Source organism: Juglans microcarpa x Juglans regia, chromosome 2D (assembly GCF_004785595.1).
Source record: "Juglans microcarpa x Juglans regia isolate MS1-56 chromosome 2D, Jm3101_v1.0, whole genome shotgun sequence".
Classification (NCBI taxonomy): Eukaryota; Viridiplantae; Streptophyta; class Magnoliopsida; order Fagales; family Juglandaceae; genus Juglans; species Juglans microcarpa x Juglans regia.
In genome coordinates, this window is record NC_054596.1 from 2,096,439 (window position 1) to 2,118,218 (window position 21,780).

Below are 21,780 nucleotides of genomic sequence, written 5' to 3' on the forward strand. Positions count from 1 at the left end.
GGTCAATATACCACCCAAAAGAGAGAAATAGACTGTGCCGCCACCGCTTGGCAAAAAAATAAAAAGACTTGTGGGGTTGACATTTTTCACACACTTGGTGAGTTCTGTTTGGTTGAGTAAAAGAAGTTCGGTGCCAAACATGATGATGTGAAGTTGACATTTTGATCCGCGGTAGAACTGAGCTGGCATTGTGGGCCCTGCTTCCTGTGCTGCGACATGAGGCCTCGACTGGGGAAAGAACACGTGGCGAGAAATGGTTCGTTCAAAAGTCGTCTTACTAAGCAAATGGGATGGGATTGGATTAGAGTTAGGCTACCCAATTAGAGTTGTCAGCTACTTGACATGATGCAGATATTGTAGTTTCAGATTATCATTTTTGATAAAGCTTAGCTCTAATGGGTGGGGGAAAAAAAAAATAAAAGAGTTCACCTTTTTCCACTTTTTTTTTTTTAAAAAAAATGAAAAGCAATGTGAAATTGGACAGCTTTCGAGAGAAATTGGGTCATTGGGTAGCATTTGTTTGTGGAACATCTCAATCTTTATTGATTCTGTTTTGGAAATTAGGGACGCGATGGATGCTGCTTGAAAGATTTTAATTAGCTGTCAGTACGATTAGATGGAGGACCTCATCAATCAGATGATTCATCTTCAAAATCTGGAGAGATTTATCATATGCTTTTGAGTTTATGGACCAAAAGTGGAAAGAATCTGTCACAGAAAAGGAATATCACGCGGCAAATTAAAGTGTTAGGGAGTAAAAGATGAGGCAAATTATGAAGTGATTACGTACCATGATGCGGTCCATCTGGCAAGAATAAACAAACACGTCTTCTCGAGTACTAGGATGAATGTGACCAATTAATTAATGTCACGTATACAACAACAAAAAAAAAAAGAAAAAACGCAGGGGGCTGGAAATAAAACTAAAGAATATGTCATGTTGAATTAGCTAGTTAGCTAGCTAGGGAGGTGCGTATGTCTACAATATTGAATATATACCTTACAAGAAAAATGAACATTCGTGATAAATTATTTGTAATGAAAATGATTATTTATAAAAAAAGTTAAACTTATTTTAATAAAAAATTATTACTTTCGTAATAAATAGTTGTATGCAAATAAGCAACTTTTTTTTATAATGATAATGTTTATTTATAATTCGTTACAGTTGCTTATAACTTAATTTAAATCATTAAATTTATTCTCAAAGATCTCGATCAATGCACACTTTTGTCTTGGAATTATATGTGGAACACAAAAAGGTAGGAGTTGCAACCAACAACTCATGTATGATAGGAGAGTATCGATCAATCTGAGAGATCGAGGTCATGTTAGTTCCCCGGTTGGTTTGTAGTGTAACAACCCAAGACTAGTCCTGATCACCCAGTCCTAATTTATTTAATTAAATAGTGCTTCTAATCTATTTATTTTAGCTTTAATGTGAACTGCATGCGCGCAAGGGCATCATGTGAAGTTTGACCTGCCGAGGGATCGAGACTGTCGGATTCAAATCGAGTTGCATTTACATTAGTGAACATAATAATATTCAAGACATTATTTGATGATGGCAGTCGCAAAGTTGCTATTCCATTGATATGTACGTATCCTGCTTTATGAGAGTGACAGTACTTCCAAGGTATGGTCTGGACCCATTACAGGGTTTCCAAAGGTTCTGTGCCTTTGGTTAATTAGTCAAATTGTACACGTACGCTGCGCCTCTTTGATGTGAAACAATGAAATTTAAAATGTTAGAGAGTGAGAAGGAAATGAATAATGGGCCATAGCAGCAGATGTGCTGGTCATCCAAACAAAATTGGCTTGGGAAGTGGGTTTTAGCCATCTATCCAGTTCAATAGCTAAAGCTTAAGCCCATTTAGACAGTAAGATGAGATGATTTGTAAATAATAATGAAATTATTAGTTAAAATTAAATAAGATAGTTTCATATTAACTCTGAATCAAACGGGTCTTACAGTATGAAAACTGATTTATGCATGCCTAGGTATGTAAGTTCAGTGTAAGCCCATTAGAAAAAAAAGTAACATCCATCTCTTTACTTTTCTCTGTGGTCTAACTTTTTGAAAGGTTTGCACCGGATTTGAATGTCTGAAACTTGTATTTAATATTGCTAGACTACTTACTAATAGCCTAATTGAAGCTCTGGATAACAGAGCTGTCATCCGGTTCTCATTTGATTCAAAACCCATGTGGAAGTCAAGAAAGCTTAGATCGATGTTAGGTGCTTAAACAGAGCCGCTCTTGCGCACACCAGCTAACTGGCAACTTTACAAGTTTACTTAAATATTCAGGAATGGAAAGTTTGTCCCTCCTATATATACATATGTTCGAGGAATCAAGCGAACTCCTATCCTTTCCTTTGTTTTGTTTTTTATTTCCTTGAAGTACACTAACGGCCTGTTTAGTCATAACTTTTGAATATATATAGTGTATATATATATATATATATATATATATATTATAGCGCCTAACGCACGGTAATTTGCACCTTGCAACGTAAGAAAATTAGCAAATTAAGTACATAGAAACATAATCATATTCATTTTACACTGTAAAACTGACTTCTGCAACAAAACACGGACTAACTGACACACTTGCACGCATATATTTGAACAAGTTCATGACTTTCGTTGTTGAAATCATGTGAATAGCATGGTCTATCTGACCATCTATATCGATCAACGCCTGGAAAGGGCCACAGCTGACAACAGGATAAGCAGTATAAACATAGCAACGCCTCCAAAGGATCCAATCAAAGAGCCAGATATGCGCTCGCAGAAGGAGTTGAATTGTTGGCAGATGGAAAGCCAATTTGCCTTAGTATTCCCCTTGTGTGCTAAGTATACAATAGATGCTGCTGCAGAAGCTCCAGCCGTCAATAGTGCAAGCATGGCCTATCCACAAGAAAATGGAAACTTTCCCTTACATGAGAATCTGATCTCGGCGAAACAATTTGTTTATCAAACTCTCATCTATGATGGAAAGCCATTTTTCGATTGATAGTGCCATTTACATTATCGTGTGATTGCCAAAATATTGTGTGCGAATGGTCATAAAATATTGTTGATCATGAGTTTACGTACTGTATCGGAGAAAATCAAGAGCACTCTACTTCCTTGCGCGGTGCTCCTCGGGATGTGGAAGATAGACAGTGGGAGAGACAGAACCACATAGGCGCATACGATGGAATTTGCGACCACAAAAAATCTGTTAATATTAATGCACATTAATGGATTTGATCGTGAATTATCCGTTGTCCCAAATAGCGATGAATTTAGTTACATAATTAGTATCCCAACATATATAATCTGCATTTGAAATATAAAAGGTATATATTGATTGTAAAAACAGGGAATGAGACATACGTAAACATAGGAAAGTCATCATACTCTGCCCTGAACCGAACGAACCGAGTGACAAAGGGAAGTGTTTCATTAGTTGTTGCCATGGCTATAGAACTTCCCAGGGTACCCATAACTGCAAGTAGTCTGAAAATGAAGTCCAGAATTGACAACCCTCTGTTCATCCCACTACTCACTGGGGTAGATCTCTTCTTCCCCTCATCACCAAGCTCAAGCGCATCTGCCTTGATCATTTTTGCTTTGAAACGAGGTCTTAATCAAAGGCTGTATATATATAACTTATTATGGAGGGCGGGGAACTTTTGAAGAAGGACCTTCACTTGAAATTTACTTGGATGTGCCCTGAAGAAGAGAACGCAAAGGGTATTTATATACATGCAAAGCAAGCTAGCTAGCCCATCTTAATTATTATTGCACCATGCAATTAGGTAGCAGCTTTGGTTAAACCGTAGTGGCTAGAAACTGATCTATCTCCTATAAACGGAAAGCTGGAAACCTTTTTGTTTGTTTAATTAATTACGTCCAAGCCTGGCCTGGCCTGCATGCGCAGGCGTCACCATTTGAGATGCCCGGAATAAGAGTTCATGATCAGATAACATGATCGTACTGACTAAAGCTAATTTTAGGGTTTGTTTTAATAATTAGGGACTACGTACCTGCCCGTACTTGCTCGATCTATATATGTTTTATAATTTTATGAGCAAAGTATATATGCGGCCACCACCTCTTCCAACTCCACCATATATATATATATATATATATATATATATATATATATATATATATATAAAAGGTCCCAAAATTGGGAAATCATCATGACTAATTTTACAATTAAAATGGCCGGCAATTACTTGTAAGAAGATTATGATTTCACAACACGCATATATACGTCCAAAAATGATTAAATTCCCGCCGGATCGGATAACGCTTCGATCGGTCGGAAACGTGGAGCAGTTACACGTACATGATGCAGTAGTACGTAGCAACAAAATCTTAAGACACGCGTAAGGTTGAGTTGGTCTACAATTATAGCAAATATATATCATATATGTCTCGTCATTGAACCAAACCACTAGGATTAATTTCACCCGGCCGGCTCCTAACTTCAGTTGAAAATAAGATAAAAGTCCCAGCGCTAAGAGCTTAGCCATGAACTATACGATATCACGTCCGGCAGTCAACATGAATAAGATTTTTTTTAAAAAGAGAATTATAACTTTAATAAGACGTGGAAACACTCGAGAATCAATTAATATAGTGACCATTTGGGTTTTTGGAACAAGTCCACCTTACAATAAGGTCGATGTTTGACATTATTTTATAGTATGCTCACACGTGAACTCCAACCGCATTGAACTAAGCGTACCCTAAAAAAAATTAAAATCTGTCCCTCTTTTGTTTATAATTATTCCTATCTTATTTTCTGATGTGGGTCAGCTGGCGCTCAACCTTTTTTAGCCCCTTAAAAGTAAAAAACAACTCTGGTGAGAGCTTGGGGGGCTCATGAATTCCAATAGAAAAGAAAGAACAAGACCCGCCTAGCCCAAGTCAAGTCCTTGTAACGAGGAACAAGATCCAGGCTGCTGCTGGCCTGGCCTTTAACAATGACTCGTCGGCTTCTAGTGTTTATTTAGCTACATTATTTAATTAGAGGTCATAGGACATATGTGAGCATGAATTTGTTTGCCCTTTCAGATTTTTTTATACACTAAAGATAAAATCTCACCTCCCTTCCCCGATAGAAACAAGCATAAAGGGTTGACCTTTTGATTTGTGATTGGCTCAAACTTGGTCCGAAGAGGCAGATTCCAAATTACTAGAATACTTATTTGTGAATCTCGATCTCCGTTGCTTTATTCTGTCAAGCTGGGAGCAAAGAACAAGAAGCTGGGAAGAGAAGGAAAAAACTAAAGAGATGAATCAGAACTGGAGTGCTTTTCTGATTGGTATAGTGGGTGCAACCATCACCTTGTCTGCTTATTCGCAGACTCTGGTCAATCCCACTCAGTGTATCACAGTCGGCCTCCTTGTTCTCATGTTTGGTCTGCTCGTCAGAGAAGGTTTTATATCTTTGTAATCTTTTTTGTGCTATATATCCATGTAAATTTTATAATACCCATGATGTGGATTGCCTAAAATGTAATCTGCCTTTTGGGTGGTGTTTTTGGGGGATGCTGTATGTCTTGTACTAACACTTTGTACCCTGGCCAGTTCATGTTTTTGTTTTTTGTTGTTTTTTTTTTTTTTTTTTGAGACATTAAGAACTTGATTCAGATCCATAAGCTGATTACTTTAGCTTAGAAACTTCAATTGGAATGCTATTGGCAGTGGCGGATTGGCTATTCACTCGCAGGAGGTTCTGCGTATTGACCTTCATGATCATGTTTATCTAGATTTTTCCTGCTGAAAAAGAGATATTTTCCTTGTTTCAGCTATGGCAAAACTCAGAAATCCTTCTGCCTACATATGTAGCAGCAGGCCAGAAAGTAGAAACTATGCAATATACCAAACATGCCTCGTCCGACGTAGTTCAATAGCTCGGGAGAGCTGAACGGCGAAAAAGGCCAGAGTTTTCTGCTCAGGGGCAATCCACCATATGCACAACTTTCTCAAATGTAGTTGCCGGCCAATAAATTCGTGCCCCAAAAATCTTCTGATCAAACGCGTTTGATTTATGTTATATAATCATCATACCGGTGGCCGGTTCATTTCATCTTTGCTTCCTTTTCTCTCTAAAACCCATTTCTTTTTCTTTTCCGAGTTTTAAACTTAAGCAAGTCAAGGCCTTTTTAGTTTTTAACCAAAATTAGTTAAATTTGGGTGCTTCTCCTAACACGAATTTGAGTAATTTGCTCATAAAAATGGCTAGCAATGACTCGAAGTGAATGATATTTTAGCGATGATCATCTGAAATAACATTTATAAGATGAACCATGTCCCAAACATGTGGTAGCAGCGTTATCCTTGCAAAACGGGGAGGGAAATTAGAAGCCTACATACAATAATATTGTGCGAGCACGTAGGCAAAGCATATCTCACCATGTACTTCTAAGCATGAAGTTAGAAGCTTTTATATATGTCACTGAAGATTGAAACTTCTTATTTGCTCACCCTGGTGATTTGAGGTAGAAGCTGCATGCAGCTATCTCTACTAGGAGCAGAAATCAATTCATGAACATATACAATTAACATCAATTAGCTCGACTCTGAAATCAAGTTATCAACGTACAAGACAAGGACATGATCATTTTTCCATGCAAAATCCATCGCCATTCAACCTAGGTACTACGAATTACAAGGTCGAAAAACTCGAGGAGCTTGCCATGAACGACATTATAAGCAACCAACATATATATTTTCATTCATGACAGAAGTGCGTGAGTTCGACACCAGATACTTGGGTACTAGTAAACTAGCAAACCTAGTTTACGTTACACCGATGAACGCAATTCTCTGTTCAATACCAGCCAGCAGAAAACTGCAGCAGAAAGATCTACTTATAATATTGTATAGAAAAAGGAATCCAATGCGAAGACAAATATTAAAACATTTAAAAAGTCCTTGAAGCGAAACTTTTATCACCAAGTCCAAGGTTTTAAAGATCGATACCTAACAACATTTCAAAAACCACTCGTTATTTTGTATTGATCCTTTACTATGGATAAGTACTTAGTACTCCTGCACTCGGATCAGAATGATCCTTTACTATGGATAAGAAGTTAAAAAAAAAAAAAAAAAACATTTTAAATCGGTCATAGACTAGGACGATATTTTACTATGATTACCTGATATCCATATGACTAAGTTATTCTTATCTATTTTGCTATTTTGTGAATAGGGTGAAAAAATAATGATAAAATATTAAATAATAATAAATAATAGATAAAAATTAATAAATAATGATGAAATATTATCAAAATACCTGATAATACACCGCCTAAAAATATAAATAAATACTCGTATATATAGTTGCGAGCTTTAAATAAAAGTACTCCAGATATAGATAAGAATTTTTGTAATATCAAGGCAGCAGTGAACAGCTTGTAGTTGAGATGCGGTGCAGGCCGCCGCAGCAACCTGAACGTGAAAACACAAGTACAAAAGAACATCAATGGCATCATCTGCAAAAGCTACAAAGGTTAGATAAAGGAAAACGACCTCAATGTGAAGGAGGAAAACCCTGAAATGCAAAATCTGCAATGAGCAACTTGTTCACTAACCTACAGGAAGCCATATCTATCACCAGCAACAAAATAAGTAACAGTAGTAACCATCCATCCCCACCACCACCACCACCAAGATCAATATTACTGAGATTATCATCATAAATCTAGCATGAGAAAAGGAGGCAGTTATATAGCCAGAGACGACTTGCCAATTACATCGTTCAAGGCATGTATTTAACATTAATAATACGAGATTAGTGGTAGATTAATGACCATATTATACTCCGATACTTAAGTTTTCCGGCAAGTCATCCTTGGCTGCATTACATAACCTCATTTACACATGCAGGACTATAGATGAAATGCATACAAAATAGCTAGGTCCACATCAGAGATGAGGAACCTTAACATCAACCAGCAAAACAATCATTTTTTTCCCAACAATGAGGCAGACATTCCGACCAGCTCAACCAATCAAATGGAGCCCAAACTACCACGAACTCAGAAATGGAGAGAGAGGTAGGAACTTTCCCAAACGAGAAAGGCAACCTTTCACCTAGTGGAATAAAGAAACAGGTTCTCTCCCTTTATTTTCATATAAAAGAAAAAACAAGCATTGACACAAAGAGAGTCTGTATAAACTGGTAGAGGGGGAAGCGATTGGATTGACCTCCTCATGGCAGTGCTTGGACGAATGGAGTTTGAAGAGAGCAAAGAATCTCTCCTGTTTGTTTATAAACAATTCCACTCACTCGATCGGTATAGCTATCTAAGAAAGTAATTAATGATGCTAGCTAGTTCTGGCGCTGAAAGGACAGCTATACTCTGAGGGGCATCCAATTTCTTACTTTTACGTAATGGAGTGAGAGAAAAAGACGAATAATTTAGAGGGTTCACAGAGTTGGATGTGACATTCCATGGTTCCAAAGGCCGAGAGATATTAAACCGAAGGATCCATCCCCATCACCTTTCTCATGAGTCATGACCCGCTTCTCAGGTAACCTTCTTTTCGAGCCATTGAAAACATGGGATTGCTTTTAAATTAATTACTTTAATTAAATGGGGTGTCTCACCAGAGTTTGTACTATTTGGCTGAAGAGTTAAGTGGGTAAATTTACTACATTTGAAGAAAGAGAAAAAAAAAAATCCTGAGTTTAGCCTAGCTTCAAATAGATGAGTAGTTATACAAAAATGACTTCACTTTAAAAATATGTAAAAAAAAATATTTTTTATTAATGGGAGTTATTTTTTTAAAAATAGCTTTTTCTTTTTAGAAAATTACAGTACTACAATTTTATTGTAATCCTAACTTACGGCGGAACAATATCATGGTTACACCTGAACATCTAAAAGTTACAAATAATCATAAAGGTTAAACCCAAGCATCAAAACCAACTGTAAAAACTTATTACTATACAATACGTAAGGGTAAATAAAAACACAGAAACAACAAGTAAAAAATAGACCATAAGAAAAATAAAAGCTGAAAACAAACTTGTATACAAACCTGCTATTTATGACGAAGAACATGTAAACTAGCTTGATTCATACGAATTGCTCACAAAATGTCTAGGCAAACTATGATTGGACTCAAAGAACGCCTCCTTACCACTAGAGTCCAGCTTGGCTAATCTGTTACATTATTTGTTTCTTGAAAAGAATGGAAGATCCATACCACCATCAAGCTCGCCATCAATTTAGCTTGATTCCAGTATGTCTGACTCCTCCGAGGGATAGGCCCACCTTTATCCTACCAATAAACCACAAGTTTATAATCCGTTTCCACTTCAATATAAATTATATTCATATGTGCACAGATATTCAGACCATCTGAGTGAGCTCGAATCTTAGCAATATTATTAGAATTGATATCGTAATGTTTGATAAAAGCAAATATCATATGACCCTTCGCATCTTTAAGGATTCCTCCACCTTCGCTTCTTATATGGTTCCTGATGCCACTCTCATCCACATTCAGCTTCAAAATTCTGTGCAGGGCGCATCCACTTTAAAATTTGAATTTACAAAGGGCCTATATAGAACTTGTCTATTTGAAACTTGTACCTAGCATTACTCAAAAAAAATATTATTTGTGCGAGTAGTCCAGTTGAATTAGGAGTGGACAGTGGGGCCTCACACCCTGCTGCTACCCCACCCCCATTAGCCAGGTAGGAGGGGCAGGTGCCGGGTAGCCAACTATGGGGTCGGGGGCATGCTGGGCCCAACCTCGGCCCGCTTTTTCCCCTCCCCGTCCTCGCTTCCTATATTTTATATAAATATATGTATAATATATGTATATTAAATAAATAAATAAAAATTCTTCAGTCATCAAATCGACGTCGTTTTTTCAATGACAAAACGGCGTCGTTTTGATGACTAGGGATTTAAAAATTAAAACAATCCATATCAAAATGATGTCGTTTTGATCAGTTAGGTTAAACCCCCTTCCTATGACCCCTCCCCTTTTAGAATCTCCTCTCTCTCTCTCTCTAGTGACACACCCATAGTCGCCGCTCTTTCTCCCGCTCCGTAGTCCATCCTTCGTACGTCGTCAGGCCATTCTTCGTCGTAGTCTGTTCGTCGCACGCCTAGTCTGTCGCCAAAGGTAAGTTCCTGTCACACGCCAATTCAGTTTTTTTTTTTTTTTTAGTTATGAAGGATGGGATTAAATTGAGGATTTGGAAGATGAGATTGTAAATTATGTGCTATGAATTATGGCTATTGTGCATGTATTTTGATGTTTGTGAAAATTTTAATTGTGAATTTGAAATTGGGGCTTTAGGGTTTCAGATTGAAACTCCTAAATTAATTTAGGAGTTTCAATCTGAAACCTCAATCTATTTTGGGTGATTGTTGCATGGTTTTAATTGTTGTTGTGGTGTGTACTTCATTTCAAATTTTTGTTAGTCAAATTTTAGTGTTAACTCTCCTACCCCTAACCCAACACCTAACCCTACTAGATCTACCCCTACTAACCCTTCAAACCCTACCCCTACGGACGCAACCCCTACAAACACTTACCCTGCCCCCTTGCCCCCACAAAGCAAGAAATTTGCTCCAATAGTTTGGACTCACTTTACCAAACTAGAGAGTGGTGACCCCAATAACTCCCAAACTTTGTGTAACTATTGTAGTAAAGTGTATGGATATAACTATAGTAGACTTGATACATCTCAATTAAAGGTACACTTAGAAGAACAATGCAAAAAGAGTTCAATATTAAAATCTTTATAAGAGAAAAATCAATCTAGACTAAATATTGGACTTAAAAAAATGGGGGATGAGAGTAATATGGGTGCAACTTTGAAGAGGTATACTAAGTATGATCCCGAAAAGTGTAAGAAACACCTACCTCATATGGTCATCATGGACAAGCTACATTTTCAGTTTTTGAAGGGGAAATGGCTTCAAACATATTCTAAATACTTGGAACCTATGTTTAATCTTCCTTCTCGCCACACGATGACAAAGGATATAAAAAAATATTATATGTCAGAAAAAGATTTGTTGAGGAACCAATTGTTGAGGAAAAGATGTAGGTTGGAGTGGGGTGAGAGGTTGGAGCAGAATCTCATAGTCCGTCATGCTACAGAGGCTCAGTCAGAGGTAGACAGATACTTGGTAGTGGATCTTCACCAATTTACACAAGGCTTTGATATATTAGCTTGGTAGAAGGCCAATGCCGTGAAGTATCCCGTCCTTTGGGAGATAGCCCGCAATATTTTGGTCATTCCTATTAGCACCATAGCCTCAATGTCGTCCTTTAGCATCGAATGACGCATATTGAATCCATTCCGGAGTTCATTGTCTGGTACCACTATAGATGTATTGATTTGCAAGCATAATTGGATCAAATGAACCCCAATTCATGTTCTGGATGTTTTTTACTTTAAGGAGACCTATGACGAGGAAGGTGGTGGTCAGCCTAAATTTGGTAATCGTGAATTTCATTTTATTATTTTAATTTATTTATATTCATTTAATCGGTATTCATTTTAAATTTAATTATTGTAGCGACACATGACAATATCTACCTCCACTACAGTATGACTTCGTGTGTATTTGACCCATTGTTGCCATTTGCCATTGGTTTGTACAATTTATCCTTTGATTATTTTTTTGTATTTATATAATTTTTTGTATCTAACTATTTTACTTGTATTTTTTTAGTTTTTATAATCTCACTATCATATGCTTAATGACCAATCCTAATCCCAAGATCTATTCACGTCTTGATCCCAATTACCCAATCTCATATTGGTTAGTACTTTTACTGTTTGTAATTTTTATATTTCTAATAGATTTTTGTATTTTTAATTTTTGTTTCTTGTTTATATTTCTAATTTGTTTTTTTTTAAAATTATTAATGTTTCAGGTTTTATGATCTCACAATCTCACAGCAATCAGCATAGCTCACTAACTTTTTCAACCACATGGCCATCCCAAATTCCAATGTCAAACAGACAAAGTCAATTTTCAGATAAAATGTTATTCTTCTGTTAATTCACTTAATTAATGTTGCTATAATGGTACAATTTATAATATTTATACATGAATTTATAATTTTGTAATAGTTTTATCTTATTAGTTAATAGTTACAACTTATTGCACCTGGAGATACTAAAAGATTATTTTTATCAATTACTATTTATTGCATACAGCCTACACTTTAGAAAAAAAATATCCATTATAAAGTATTAAGAATAAAGAGTAGTGATAGGTTAACAACTCATACACAACTTATAACAACTTTAAATATAATAATAATTTTTATTATATTTAAACACATCAAATAAAAATTAAAAGTCAAAATTAAATTTAAAATAATATTATTTTATTACATAATTGTAGAAAAATTATTATTTAATAGCAATTTATCATTTTCCAAAAATAAATAGTCACTATGCATAGTAAAACCTTGCAGAAAAGATTCTGAAAAGCTCAAAGCATATAAAGTGCGTGCCAAATCGGAACCCGTGACGCCCGCATCTTGTGTCTGGACTCTGGACTCTGGACCAAAACTTTTTTTTTCCTTTTTTTTTTTTATTTTATTTTTATGAAATCGAGGTTTTGGATAGGCTTCCCATGACATTACTTCAACTTTTGGTCCGTTCTCTTTCCATCACTTAAAATCTTTTTTTTTTTTTTGCTGCATTTAATTGTAAGATTTTAATCTAATTTTAAATTAAAAATAACACTTAAATATATAATTCTCAAATTATTAAATTTATTTTTAACTTAAAATCTCCTTATACATAAGATCTACAATCTTTTTTAACTTAACACATTTTTATACATAGAATTCACTAATTTTTTTAACTTTCTATAAAAAATATTAAATTCATCTTAATATTTAAATATATTTTAAATTCAGTTTAGATAAACCCTACATAACATCATTCACTACTCAATTCATTAGTATTCATAAAAAACTAAATTCAACTCAACAGCTCAACACAACTTACTTTCACCAATTTTTTAAAACTATTTAGATATATTTCAAGAAATAAAAACACTTAATTGATCACTAAGAAAAAAAATTAAAAAAAATTCGGTAGAGGATTTCGGCCTGTGAAACTAGTGTTTTCCATATCAAATAGGCCTGCGCCCAGTACCCACGTCCAGGGCGGCCACTGCCAAGGACTTGAGTCGTCTGATGGAGATGAGCTGTGGCACAGAGAGGAGGATTGACAAATTATCAATCGCACAAAGAGAGAAATAAAATTTTGCACCTCCAAATGCGAGTACGGGCCAGAAATATACACAACATGCTGTCAGCTTGTTTAGAACTACAATTCACTTTTAATTCATTTTATCTTATTATTATAATTTTTTTAAATTTTAATATAAAATATAATAAACAATTCAATTTTTTCAAATTTTAAAATAATAATAATATTAAAAATTAATATTTTAATAATATTTTATTATCTTAAATCAACTCAATTCAATATTCAAATGCAGCCATATCATCCTAAAAGATGACTTTTTATTACAATCTTGATAAGACAAAAGATATATTTGATTCGTAAAACTATTGAACCTATATCTAGAAAAATATAAGTGAGATAGCCCAAAATATAAAAAGAGGCAGAGGGAATGGTTGCCCAACAATCACCCAAGAACAACCAAATCAAAAAATAAAAAATAAAAAAAGAATTATAATAAATGGTAAACTGGAGGACAAAGAATGGTACTTGGTAGAAAATTAAATTGCTCCCAATGAATAATCGAACCTATCTGTCTTTGGGGCTGTAAGCTGGCAACGCGTACGTACATTTTGAATAATATCACTGTGGTCACCCCCACGGTCCATAGAACTGCACGAAAGACGAATTAATACCCAAGGAAAAGTAGCATTTGTGGACCAATTAATTTCACCTATGTGTCTTTTTTTTTTTTAAAAAAAATATATATATATATATATCGTAATATTAAATTTAATCAGCAGTACGTACTATCGAGAAACAAGTAGAATTTAATTTGAAGACGTTTTTAGGTACAATTATAGTGTGCCGGTGAAATACCAGACCATAATACAAATTTTGGTTCCGCAGTACGTACCTTTTTTCTTTCTAGAAATTACTTTTAAGGCAAATTTTTTTTGATCTTATTGTCTTTAGAAATGAACTCACCCTTAAACATCCACCGACTAAAATTGTTTCACTTTAAATTTCAAAGTACTTGCAACCTAGCATTGCCCTTTGCAAAATATTTATCAGGGTTCAGTTTCCCTTGAATTCTCTTCTTCTTCTTTTTTCTTTTTCTTTAAGCATTTTTAAACATCTTTAACCATTAAGAAAAAAAATAAAAATATATATAAATTTACTAATAATCACTTCTTTAATCATTAAGAAATAATAAAAATAAAAAATATATGAATTAACACATTTGGTGGACATATTCGGTAATCATACTATCATTTTCCTTTTACAAAAATATAAATTGCAAGTTCAAAACAAAGGTCCGGCGTGATCAAAGCATTAGCCAATCGATAAGAAACAGAGCAGCACAATTTAAAGTCGTTACAAAATCTCATATAGTTAAGAAAAAGAGGTTGAATTATAAAAACAGACCAATTTCTCAATTCACTCGCCGGGGATTCCGAGGTTAGTTTTTGAAATATGACTAATTCTACAATGATATTTCGTCCCACGGAATTAGATGAGGCCAAATGGAGCAGCCTGGGAGGCTCGAGAGCTTTGAATAGGTACAAATCGTATAACCAAAAGTTTAAAATAAAAATTGCATTTTTAGTGACTCCCAAGTTGGGTATGAGGGTTTCGATTTCATTCGTCTGGTATCAAATCTTCCATCTATCAATCACAGTAAATAGAAAAGCACCAAGTTGTGGTCCATATTTCAATGTTCCACCAAAAAACTCAATAAAACAGCAACTTTATATGGGAAATATAATGTTTGGAATCAACGGCATAATAGCAAATCACAACAGTTTACCTGGATTTTGAATCTTCAATAAGCCTTTTCTTTTTCTTTTGTAATTCTTCTTCTTTTTTTTTTTTTTTTTTTTTTTTTTTTGTGTTGGTGGGTGTGTTTGGGGGGGGGGGGGGGGGGGGGGGGGGGGGGGGGGGGGGGGGGGGGGGGGGGGGGGGGGGGGGGGGGTGTGTTGTTGTAGAAGAGAGGCTTTTACACTTGCCTCTGCCCTTCCATTGTAAAGAACACATACATGTATATAGACCGCAAACATGAAAAATTGAAAGGTATCGGAATTGACAAACTATGTAAGCATGGAAGGCAATTTGAATTCTCTACAAACCAAATTGGAACTTGCCTGCTTACGATGTTCATTCTCAGGTTTTACCTGCCTTCTATGAAGACGATACTTGTGGAACCTGCAAAAGGCATAGCACATGAAACTTATATTAACATTTGGTGAGCTATAAATTTGCATCCCATTGAGCCCACTCTTTACGGGGGTGTGAAGAGAACTGACCTACCCCAAGGATCATCATGTATTAACATTTTCTTAACAAGTCCCAAGAATCATTATTTATCAACTACATGTAAGAAATCTCCAAATCCGCCTCCAAAAGCAAGCACCAAAAAAAATTTCCCAGCAACCAGACCCTTAAAAGCTGGCATCTTTATAACCGACTTCAGCCCTGAACTCCATCAGTATCACTACATATTTCATTTTAAAATGAAACTGCCAGGAAGCCAATGCAACTGCCAAATAGAACTTTTAAAAAATCATGAATTTCGGTAGTACAGCCACACACATCATTGGAGCTGAAAGATAAACACTATTGGGTGCACACCTGATCCTATCCTTAAAACAGATGTCTCCATAATCACCAACCCATGCCTAGCTAATAATGTTGCCGCAACTTCAGTAAAATATTCTGCCGTACTATCATTAGTCAATGCTGTTGTCAAGCAGTTCCACTAGATCAGAGACATAGACAATCATTAAAATGACCAGATAGACACAGCTTACTACTTTCAATCAGACTCATCATAACTAAAGTTTCACAGATACAGATGGATATCACAACTACGAGATTATAAAGCTGAATATAGCAGGGTATGTTGGTATCTGCTTTTAGATGGGGCACAAGGATAAATATCAATCCTGAAATTGAGAAAACATGAGAGCTCCTGCTACATTCCAGCATAATCAGTTTGGTTTCAGAAGATAGACTCTTTTTTATTTTTTATGTTTCAGAAGATCAACACAATTCCAGTAAAGTTAAAAGAACAACAAAAGATCAGACTACACATAGCTGAGAAATATCATGTAAACAAATTCAACACTGATACAACAACTAGAGGCTGGGAGCAACAAGGTTTTCAGTTGACCGAAATGTGAACTGGAAAAGAAAAACAGAAAACGGCAATCCGGATATATAGGTTCATGGGTGCACAAGATATTAAGCTTGGGAAATTTGGAGTCGTGGACGTGGCAAATCTAGATGTGTAGAAGATCTCCACTCTAAGTAGAAGCGTCAAGGTAGGCCATCAGTATGTCAAACCCTGGTTCAACAGGTCTTCTGGTTTAGGCAGTAGGCTTCATCAAAAAAGGCAGTGGGCTGGCTTCAGGCTTCATAGATCTCAGCTGTTTCGTTGGGAAGGGAAAGGCAACAAAGGGAAAACAAGAACATCAGAATTCTACACAGGGAGATTGGACAGGTTATGATATCAAACTGTCATTAATATGCGACTGGGCTAATGTTAGAGGAAATAGCCGGTTATATTAACAGACAAGGAAAAGGATGAATGAAAACCAGACACTACCTGCAGGCACCAACCAACAAACACTAGTAACCATAGTTTCTCCGACGAGAAACAGGGGTCTGGCCTGACAACCTGGTAACAAAGGTAATATCAGACTCTAGGAGCTTCAGAAAGGACAATCGAAAACAATGACCATACAAATCAACACTAGAAACTTCCAGCACACATACAAAAGAGTCTAAAACAGACATTCATTTTGCATTATAGGACATGTAAAAAGAAACTTTATGGATTCATATTCAGAAAGGTAAAAGAAAACGGAGGATTTATACTGGCTGCCAACCTCAAGCATTCTTTCCACTGCATTTGGAACAGAACTAATTAGCCAATAACCACTCATAAAAATGTACAAAAAAACAAAAAGAAGCCACAGGCCAAGTATATAGATGAATAACGAAAGAAGAAAATTATTACCCAGAGCTACCAGTACGCCCTGAAGAATAACTGCCATAAGCTCCATAAGCACTGCCACTACCTCCAATCTACAAATCATGCAAAATGTATCCCTCAAACAAAAAGAATAGATACGAAAGCAACAGCAACTGATTCACATGTTTATTCACAAAAATAAAAAATAAAACTGATTAACATATTTCAATGCATTGAATTGACTACTCGCTAACAAATAAAGTACGAGATTTAGACTAGTAGGGCAACAGAATGAAGACCACCCCTCGACTGGATGGGATTGCTTTGTTCGCAGCAAGACAAAAGGCTGTGTGTGTGTGTGTGTTATACAGAATATGGAAAAATAACCGGGATAAGGATTTTAGTACTAGCATCTTGCTCGGAATAAATTTAAAATTCAGTATACATCTATATGACCAGATAAGAAAATACCTGTGAGCCACCATAACCTCCATAACTGTCAGCAGCTGCCAAGTCACCCGAGCCACCATAACCACCAGAATAAGAATGTCCACGTCCATGTCTTTTACTATCTCTATTCTCATAATTTATACCATCGGAACCTTCTGTTGACACAGGCAGATAAGGCAGAACAGGAAGGAATGCAGACACTGCACCCTCTCTATCAAAAACATTAGCTCTCAATCGTGTAACTACTTGTATAAGAGCATCCTTGGCAATATCTAGGTCTCCAGAAATCTGTTTATCAACATTAAGTAGCATCCATTAGGTAAATCAAACCATTTCTCTGTATAAAGAAATGCATTGATGCTTATATGGGGGCTCCCACCCATTTTTTATGACAATAATTAGGAAAAGATACATTTCCAAAAACCCACACCGATGCCTTACCTGCACCATCTCATCATCTTCAGATGCAACCTTGGGAAGGTTCTCCTTTGAGAGTATGCGAATATTAGCTTTGGTAAGTCTCCTCATCTCTGTTACAATAGATCCTCCTTTACCAATAAGGCAGCCAATTCGTGAAGTCGGGACAAGTAAGCGGGTTGTGAATGAGACAGCTCCTGAATCTCTTTCAACTTTCTCGCTGCACCTGGGTTGCAAGCGCACAGCTGCTTGTATGGTGGGAGAATACGTTTCTTCGAAGAACTGAAATAGCAGTCTAGAAATCCTTAGACCGCTGCCATGTTATACTTAAATTCATGTGCCCACAAAACATATACAAACATAGAGAAAAATTTACCTCCTTTGCCGAGATAGTTATTAAGCAGTCATCTCCTTCAGCAGTGGAACTATCAACTTTAATGACTGCCCCAGACTCCTGTCTGATCTGATTGATTATGACACCACCCTTGCCAATCACACCTCCAATGTTGCCAGTGGGACAAACTAGACGAAGAGAAAATTCTTTTGAAGATGCTTCATCCCTTGGAGCCGAGTATAAGGAGCGCGACCAGTCTCCAGTATCACCCTTGTATCCTCCATAAGGACCCATCAGCGGCGCTATGCCCACAATTGGGGCACCAGCACTTGGACCCATTAACGAACCACCAGATGCATACACATTGGACATAGCAGAAGTAAGCAAGTGCTGAGATCGTGATGGATTATCATGCAGGCGAGATGCGATTTGATGCAGAGCCTTCTTCACAACAGAGGCTTCCCCAGATATCTACAACACATAACAAACATATGAAGAAGCACTCCAAATTATAAGGTTTTCTCCCCTACTCTATAACAATTACCTATATTAAGCCAATAAAAACTATCTAAATAATAAACATTGAAAAAAAAAACTCAACCCATTATTTCAAGCCTCTAGCATATATATTTTACAAGGAGAATGAATGCAAACAATTTAGTAAGAAATACTAACAACCCCAGCATCAGTAAAACGGGTAGACATCTCTCCATAATATAAAACATACATTTTCTTCAGTCAAAAAATTTATAATTTCCCACAACAGAACCTAAAACAGGTCCAAAAGAAGACGGCAACAAAAGCATATAAATTCTATTTTAGTGTGTAAATCCAAGCAAGATAATAGACGTTTCAGCAAAATCTGACCAGATTACCTGTACGAGCTCATCAGAGCTCAAGGCACAAGGAGGCAAATGTTCATCCTTAAGAATGCGAATTTGGGCTCCAGTCTCACCACGAATATTCTGAACAATCTGTCCGCCTTTTCCAATGACACAGCCAATCTGATCAGATGGAACAAGAAGCCGAGCAGTAACTTGGTGACCTCCATCAGAGTCCTCATCATCATGCAAATCTTCAGCAACAACTCTATCATGTACCTTGAAAAGAGCTTCCTGTGCCGGACAAACATGATTACCAGTGTCTTCAAAGGCATTAGTCTCGTCACTGGAGCTGTAGATAGTAACAACACGCTCATCACATCCCGGCACTGTCTCACCAATCCTAATCTTTGATTTAGTGTCCGCCCTCAACTGCTTGACAATTTCTCCTCCCCTACCAATAACACTTCCAATCTTTCTTACAGGGCACAAGTACCGGTAAACAGTATCTTCTGAATCAATAACAAATTGATCTCTATCATCACCAGGATTCCTCCTTTTACTCCCTCCGTTGTCTGAATAGTCAGACTGAGAATGGGTTCTCTTGCCATAAGTGTTCCTCTGACCGGCCATTAGAAGAACTGAATTGATATCCTGTTACAAATCAAAGCACAAATTGATAAGAAAAGATCCCACTCATTTTTTTTTTTTTAAATAGCTACACAGCCATAGGGATTGGCCGAATTCAGTTCAACCGACAACTCAACAGGTATAGACACTCTTTTACAGAATAAGAATTTTTTTTTTATAAGTAAATGATTATATTAATAAGAATAGGCATAGCCCAATTACACGAGGATAAGAAACTTGTATGACCATTACACAATAAAGACGTTATATTTAAAAGTGCTTGGGAATATTGCAGTGTTTTTTTTTTTTTTTTCTTTTGATGAAGTAGGAATCCATATATTGCAATCTCATATTCCCACACCAGTAGACGTCTTCAAATAAAATTTGAAGATGGTTTCCTGGTCCAGAATATGAAGCCAAAATCAAATTGAACCCCAAATAAATAAACTGAACTCCCTGAACCATCAGTTACACAACCAAAATAGTCATACCGGTGCATTCCATATTATCTAGCTAACACACTTACGAGAAATTCCTTCGTTCGCCCCTAAACTAATAAGTTCCACCTAAACTATACAGAACAAACTCTTCCAATTTATGGGGGCAATAACAGAATTGAAAGTAAACCTTGAACTCCAAAATAGCATTGCCCACAAATTTCAATAAGACCGGGAACCAAACCCCAACTGTAATCGAACCAGGGTGGCCGTTTACTCCTTGCCACCGCTTCCTGACCCACAGAACCTAAAACGCAAGCTTTTTACACAGCCAATGTGAAATTCAATGCCCCTCAGCTAACGCACCTAAATTGATCCCACACATTCCTATGCATGTCGCACAATACCATCATTTTTCAAGATCATAAACCGGAAACTTTTATTTTTTTATTTTATAAAAGAATGTATTAATAAGAATAGGCATAACCCAAGTAGGGTATACAAGAGGTAACACCTAGTTAGGAGGCCAAATAGTCATTTCGACGAAAAGCTCCATAACAAATGTTGTTATTATCTAAAATAACTCCTAAAACTACAAGAGAATTGGACCAGTGGTATAACAAAAACCATAAATCTTAGGGAGAAAAAGAAAAAGTCCCCCGGGAAGTTGTCCTATAAATATTTTCCGTCGAGACAAACAGGAGATAATTAGAGAACATAACGTCGAGTTCAAGGTCAGCTCAGTTAAACTACAACTGTTAATACAAAAAGGCCACGGATACGAACGAATAGAGGCTAATTGAAGCGTAGATCCGAGAAATCAAAAGCGCCTTAAAACCTTAATTCCCCACCAAAAATTTGAAAAAAAAATACAAGAATTTGCTGAGGATATAGAGTAGATCGTGGTAGAAGGAAAAGTGGTTGGAGGTAGAGGAAAAAACAGGGGATATACCTTGATCTAATGAATGGGTAAATATTTGGTGGGAACAAAATCTGTGCGGGTGACGAGTATCTGATGAGAGTTCGCGTGAAGAGAAATCTGGCTACGTTCTCTGCGTTATTGATTTCTAGGGTTTTTGACCAGACCTGCTTTTATTGAGATATTATAGACTTTCCTTCCCATATCTTTTTATATTTTCGAGTATTTCTAGTTTTTTCCGCTTTTGCTGGTTTCAACGGAGAGTTGATATCAAATACTCATAAGTTAAATAAAATATTTTTATAATATTATTTTTTAATATTATTATTATTTTAAATTTTAAAAAATTAAATTATTTATTATATTTTATGTAATAATTTATAAAATTATAATGATAAGATAAGTTAATAATATTTTTATATAAAAATAGTACCTTAATTTTTTACCTTTTAAATATAAAGGATGATTTTTATGCCTCGTTTGCTTCCAAGGATAAAATTCAAAACTTTAAAAATCTCTTATATAATCTCATATCATCATTATAATTTTTTCAAATTTTTACATAAAACAAAATAAATAATTCAACTTTTTTAAACTTCAAAA

The 21,780-nt window shown here is 36.0% G+C and overlaps 3 protein-coding genes across 17 annotated transcripts; 1 reads left to right on the forward strand and 2 right to left on the reverse strand.

The window, feature by feature from the left end:
* Positions 1–2,695: 2,695 nt before the first annotated feature.
* LOC121249753 (casparian strip membrane protein 1) lies at positions 2,696–3,685 on the reverse strand. The gene is made up of 3 exons (XM_041148538.1): positions 3,383–3,685; positions 3,101–3,224; positions 2,696–2,911 (listed from the first exon to the last, which is right to left on the reverse strand). Exons 1-3 carry the CDS (start codon positions 3,610–3,612, stop codon positions 2,696–2,698), a joined length of 570 nt encoding a protein of 189 aa, XP_041004472.1. The 5' UTR covers positions 3,613–3,685.
* Positions 3,686–5,057: 1,372 nt separating this feature from the next.
* LOC121249755 lies at positions 5,058–6,041 on the forward strand. The gene has a single exon (XM_041148539.1). The coding sequence runs from the start codon at positions 5,295–5,297 to the stop codon at positions 5,454–5,456; it is 162 nt and encodes a 53-aa protein (XP_041004473.1). The 5' UTR covers positions 5,058–5,294; the 3' UTR covers positions 5,457–6,041.
* A 9,663-nt stretch (positions 6,042–15,704) lies between these two features.
* Positions 15,705–21,363, reverse strand: LOC121249756 (KH domain-containing protein HEN4-like). Of its 15 annotated transcripts, none has more exons than XR_005937642.1 (9): positions 21,211–21,363; positions 19,246–19,851; positions 18,413–18,841; positions 18,061–18,318; positions 17,641–17,907; positions 17,215–17,282; positions 16,801–16,872; positions 15,825–15,908; positions 15,705–15,732 (listed from the first exon to the last, which is right to left on the reverse strand). XR_005937642.1 is itself a non-coding variant. In XM_041148543.1 (8 exons), the coding sequence occupies exons 2-7, from the start codon at positions 19,822–19,824 to the stop codon at positions 16,824–16,826; spliced, it is 1,650 nt and encodes a 549-aa protein (XP_041004477.1). In that variant the 5' UTR covers positions 19,825–19,851; positions 21,211–21,363; the 3' UTR covers positions 15,705–15,908; positions 16,801–16,823. The 15 variants fall into 15 exon arrangements, 7 of the variants coding, with proteins under 7 accessions (XP_041004477.1, XP_041004476.1, XP_041004479.1 ...); XR_005937643.1 differs by having other exon boundaries at positions 15,705–15,745; XR_005937644.1 differs by having other exon boundaries at positions 15,825–15,951.
* Between the last annotated feature and the right edge of the window lie 417 nt (positions 21,364–21,780).

Excerpts from the sequence above, each read along its gene's own strand:
- LOC121249753 (XM_041148538.1), bottom strand. The coding sequence starts at position 3,612 with ATGATCAAGGCAGATGCGCTTGAGCTTGGTGATGAGGGGAAGAAGAGA. Across the intron at positions 3,225-3,382 it reads GATGACTTTCCTATGTTTAC|ATTTTTTGTGGTCGCAAATT; the intron begins GTATGTCTCATT and ends TAATATTAACAG. Across the intron at positions 2,912-3,100 it reads TCTTGATTTTCTCCGATACA|GCCATGCTTGCACTATTGAC; the intron begins GTACGTAAACTC and ends TCTTGTGGATAG.
- LOC121249755 (XM_041148539.1), top strand. The coding sequence starts at position 5,295 with ATGAATCAGAACTGGAGTGCTTTTCTGATTGGTATAGTGGGTGCAACC.
- LOC121249756 (XM_041148543.1), bottom strand. The coding sequence starts at position 19,824 with ATGGCCGGTCAGAGGAACACTTATGGCAAGAGAACCCATTCTCAGTCT. Across the intron at positions 17,283-17,640 it reads GAGGTTATGGTGGCTCACAG|ATTGGAGGTAGTGGCAGTGC; the intron begins GTATTTTCTTAT and ends CATGATTTGTAG. Across the intron at positions 16,873-17,214 it reads GGGCGTACTGGTAGCTCTGG|GTTGTCAGGCCAGACCCCTG; the intron begins GTAATAATTTTC and ends CTTTGTTACCAG.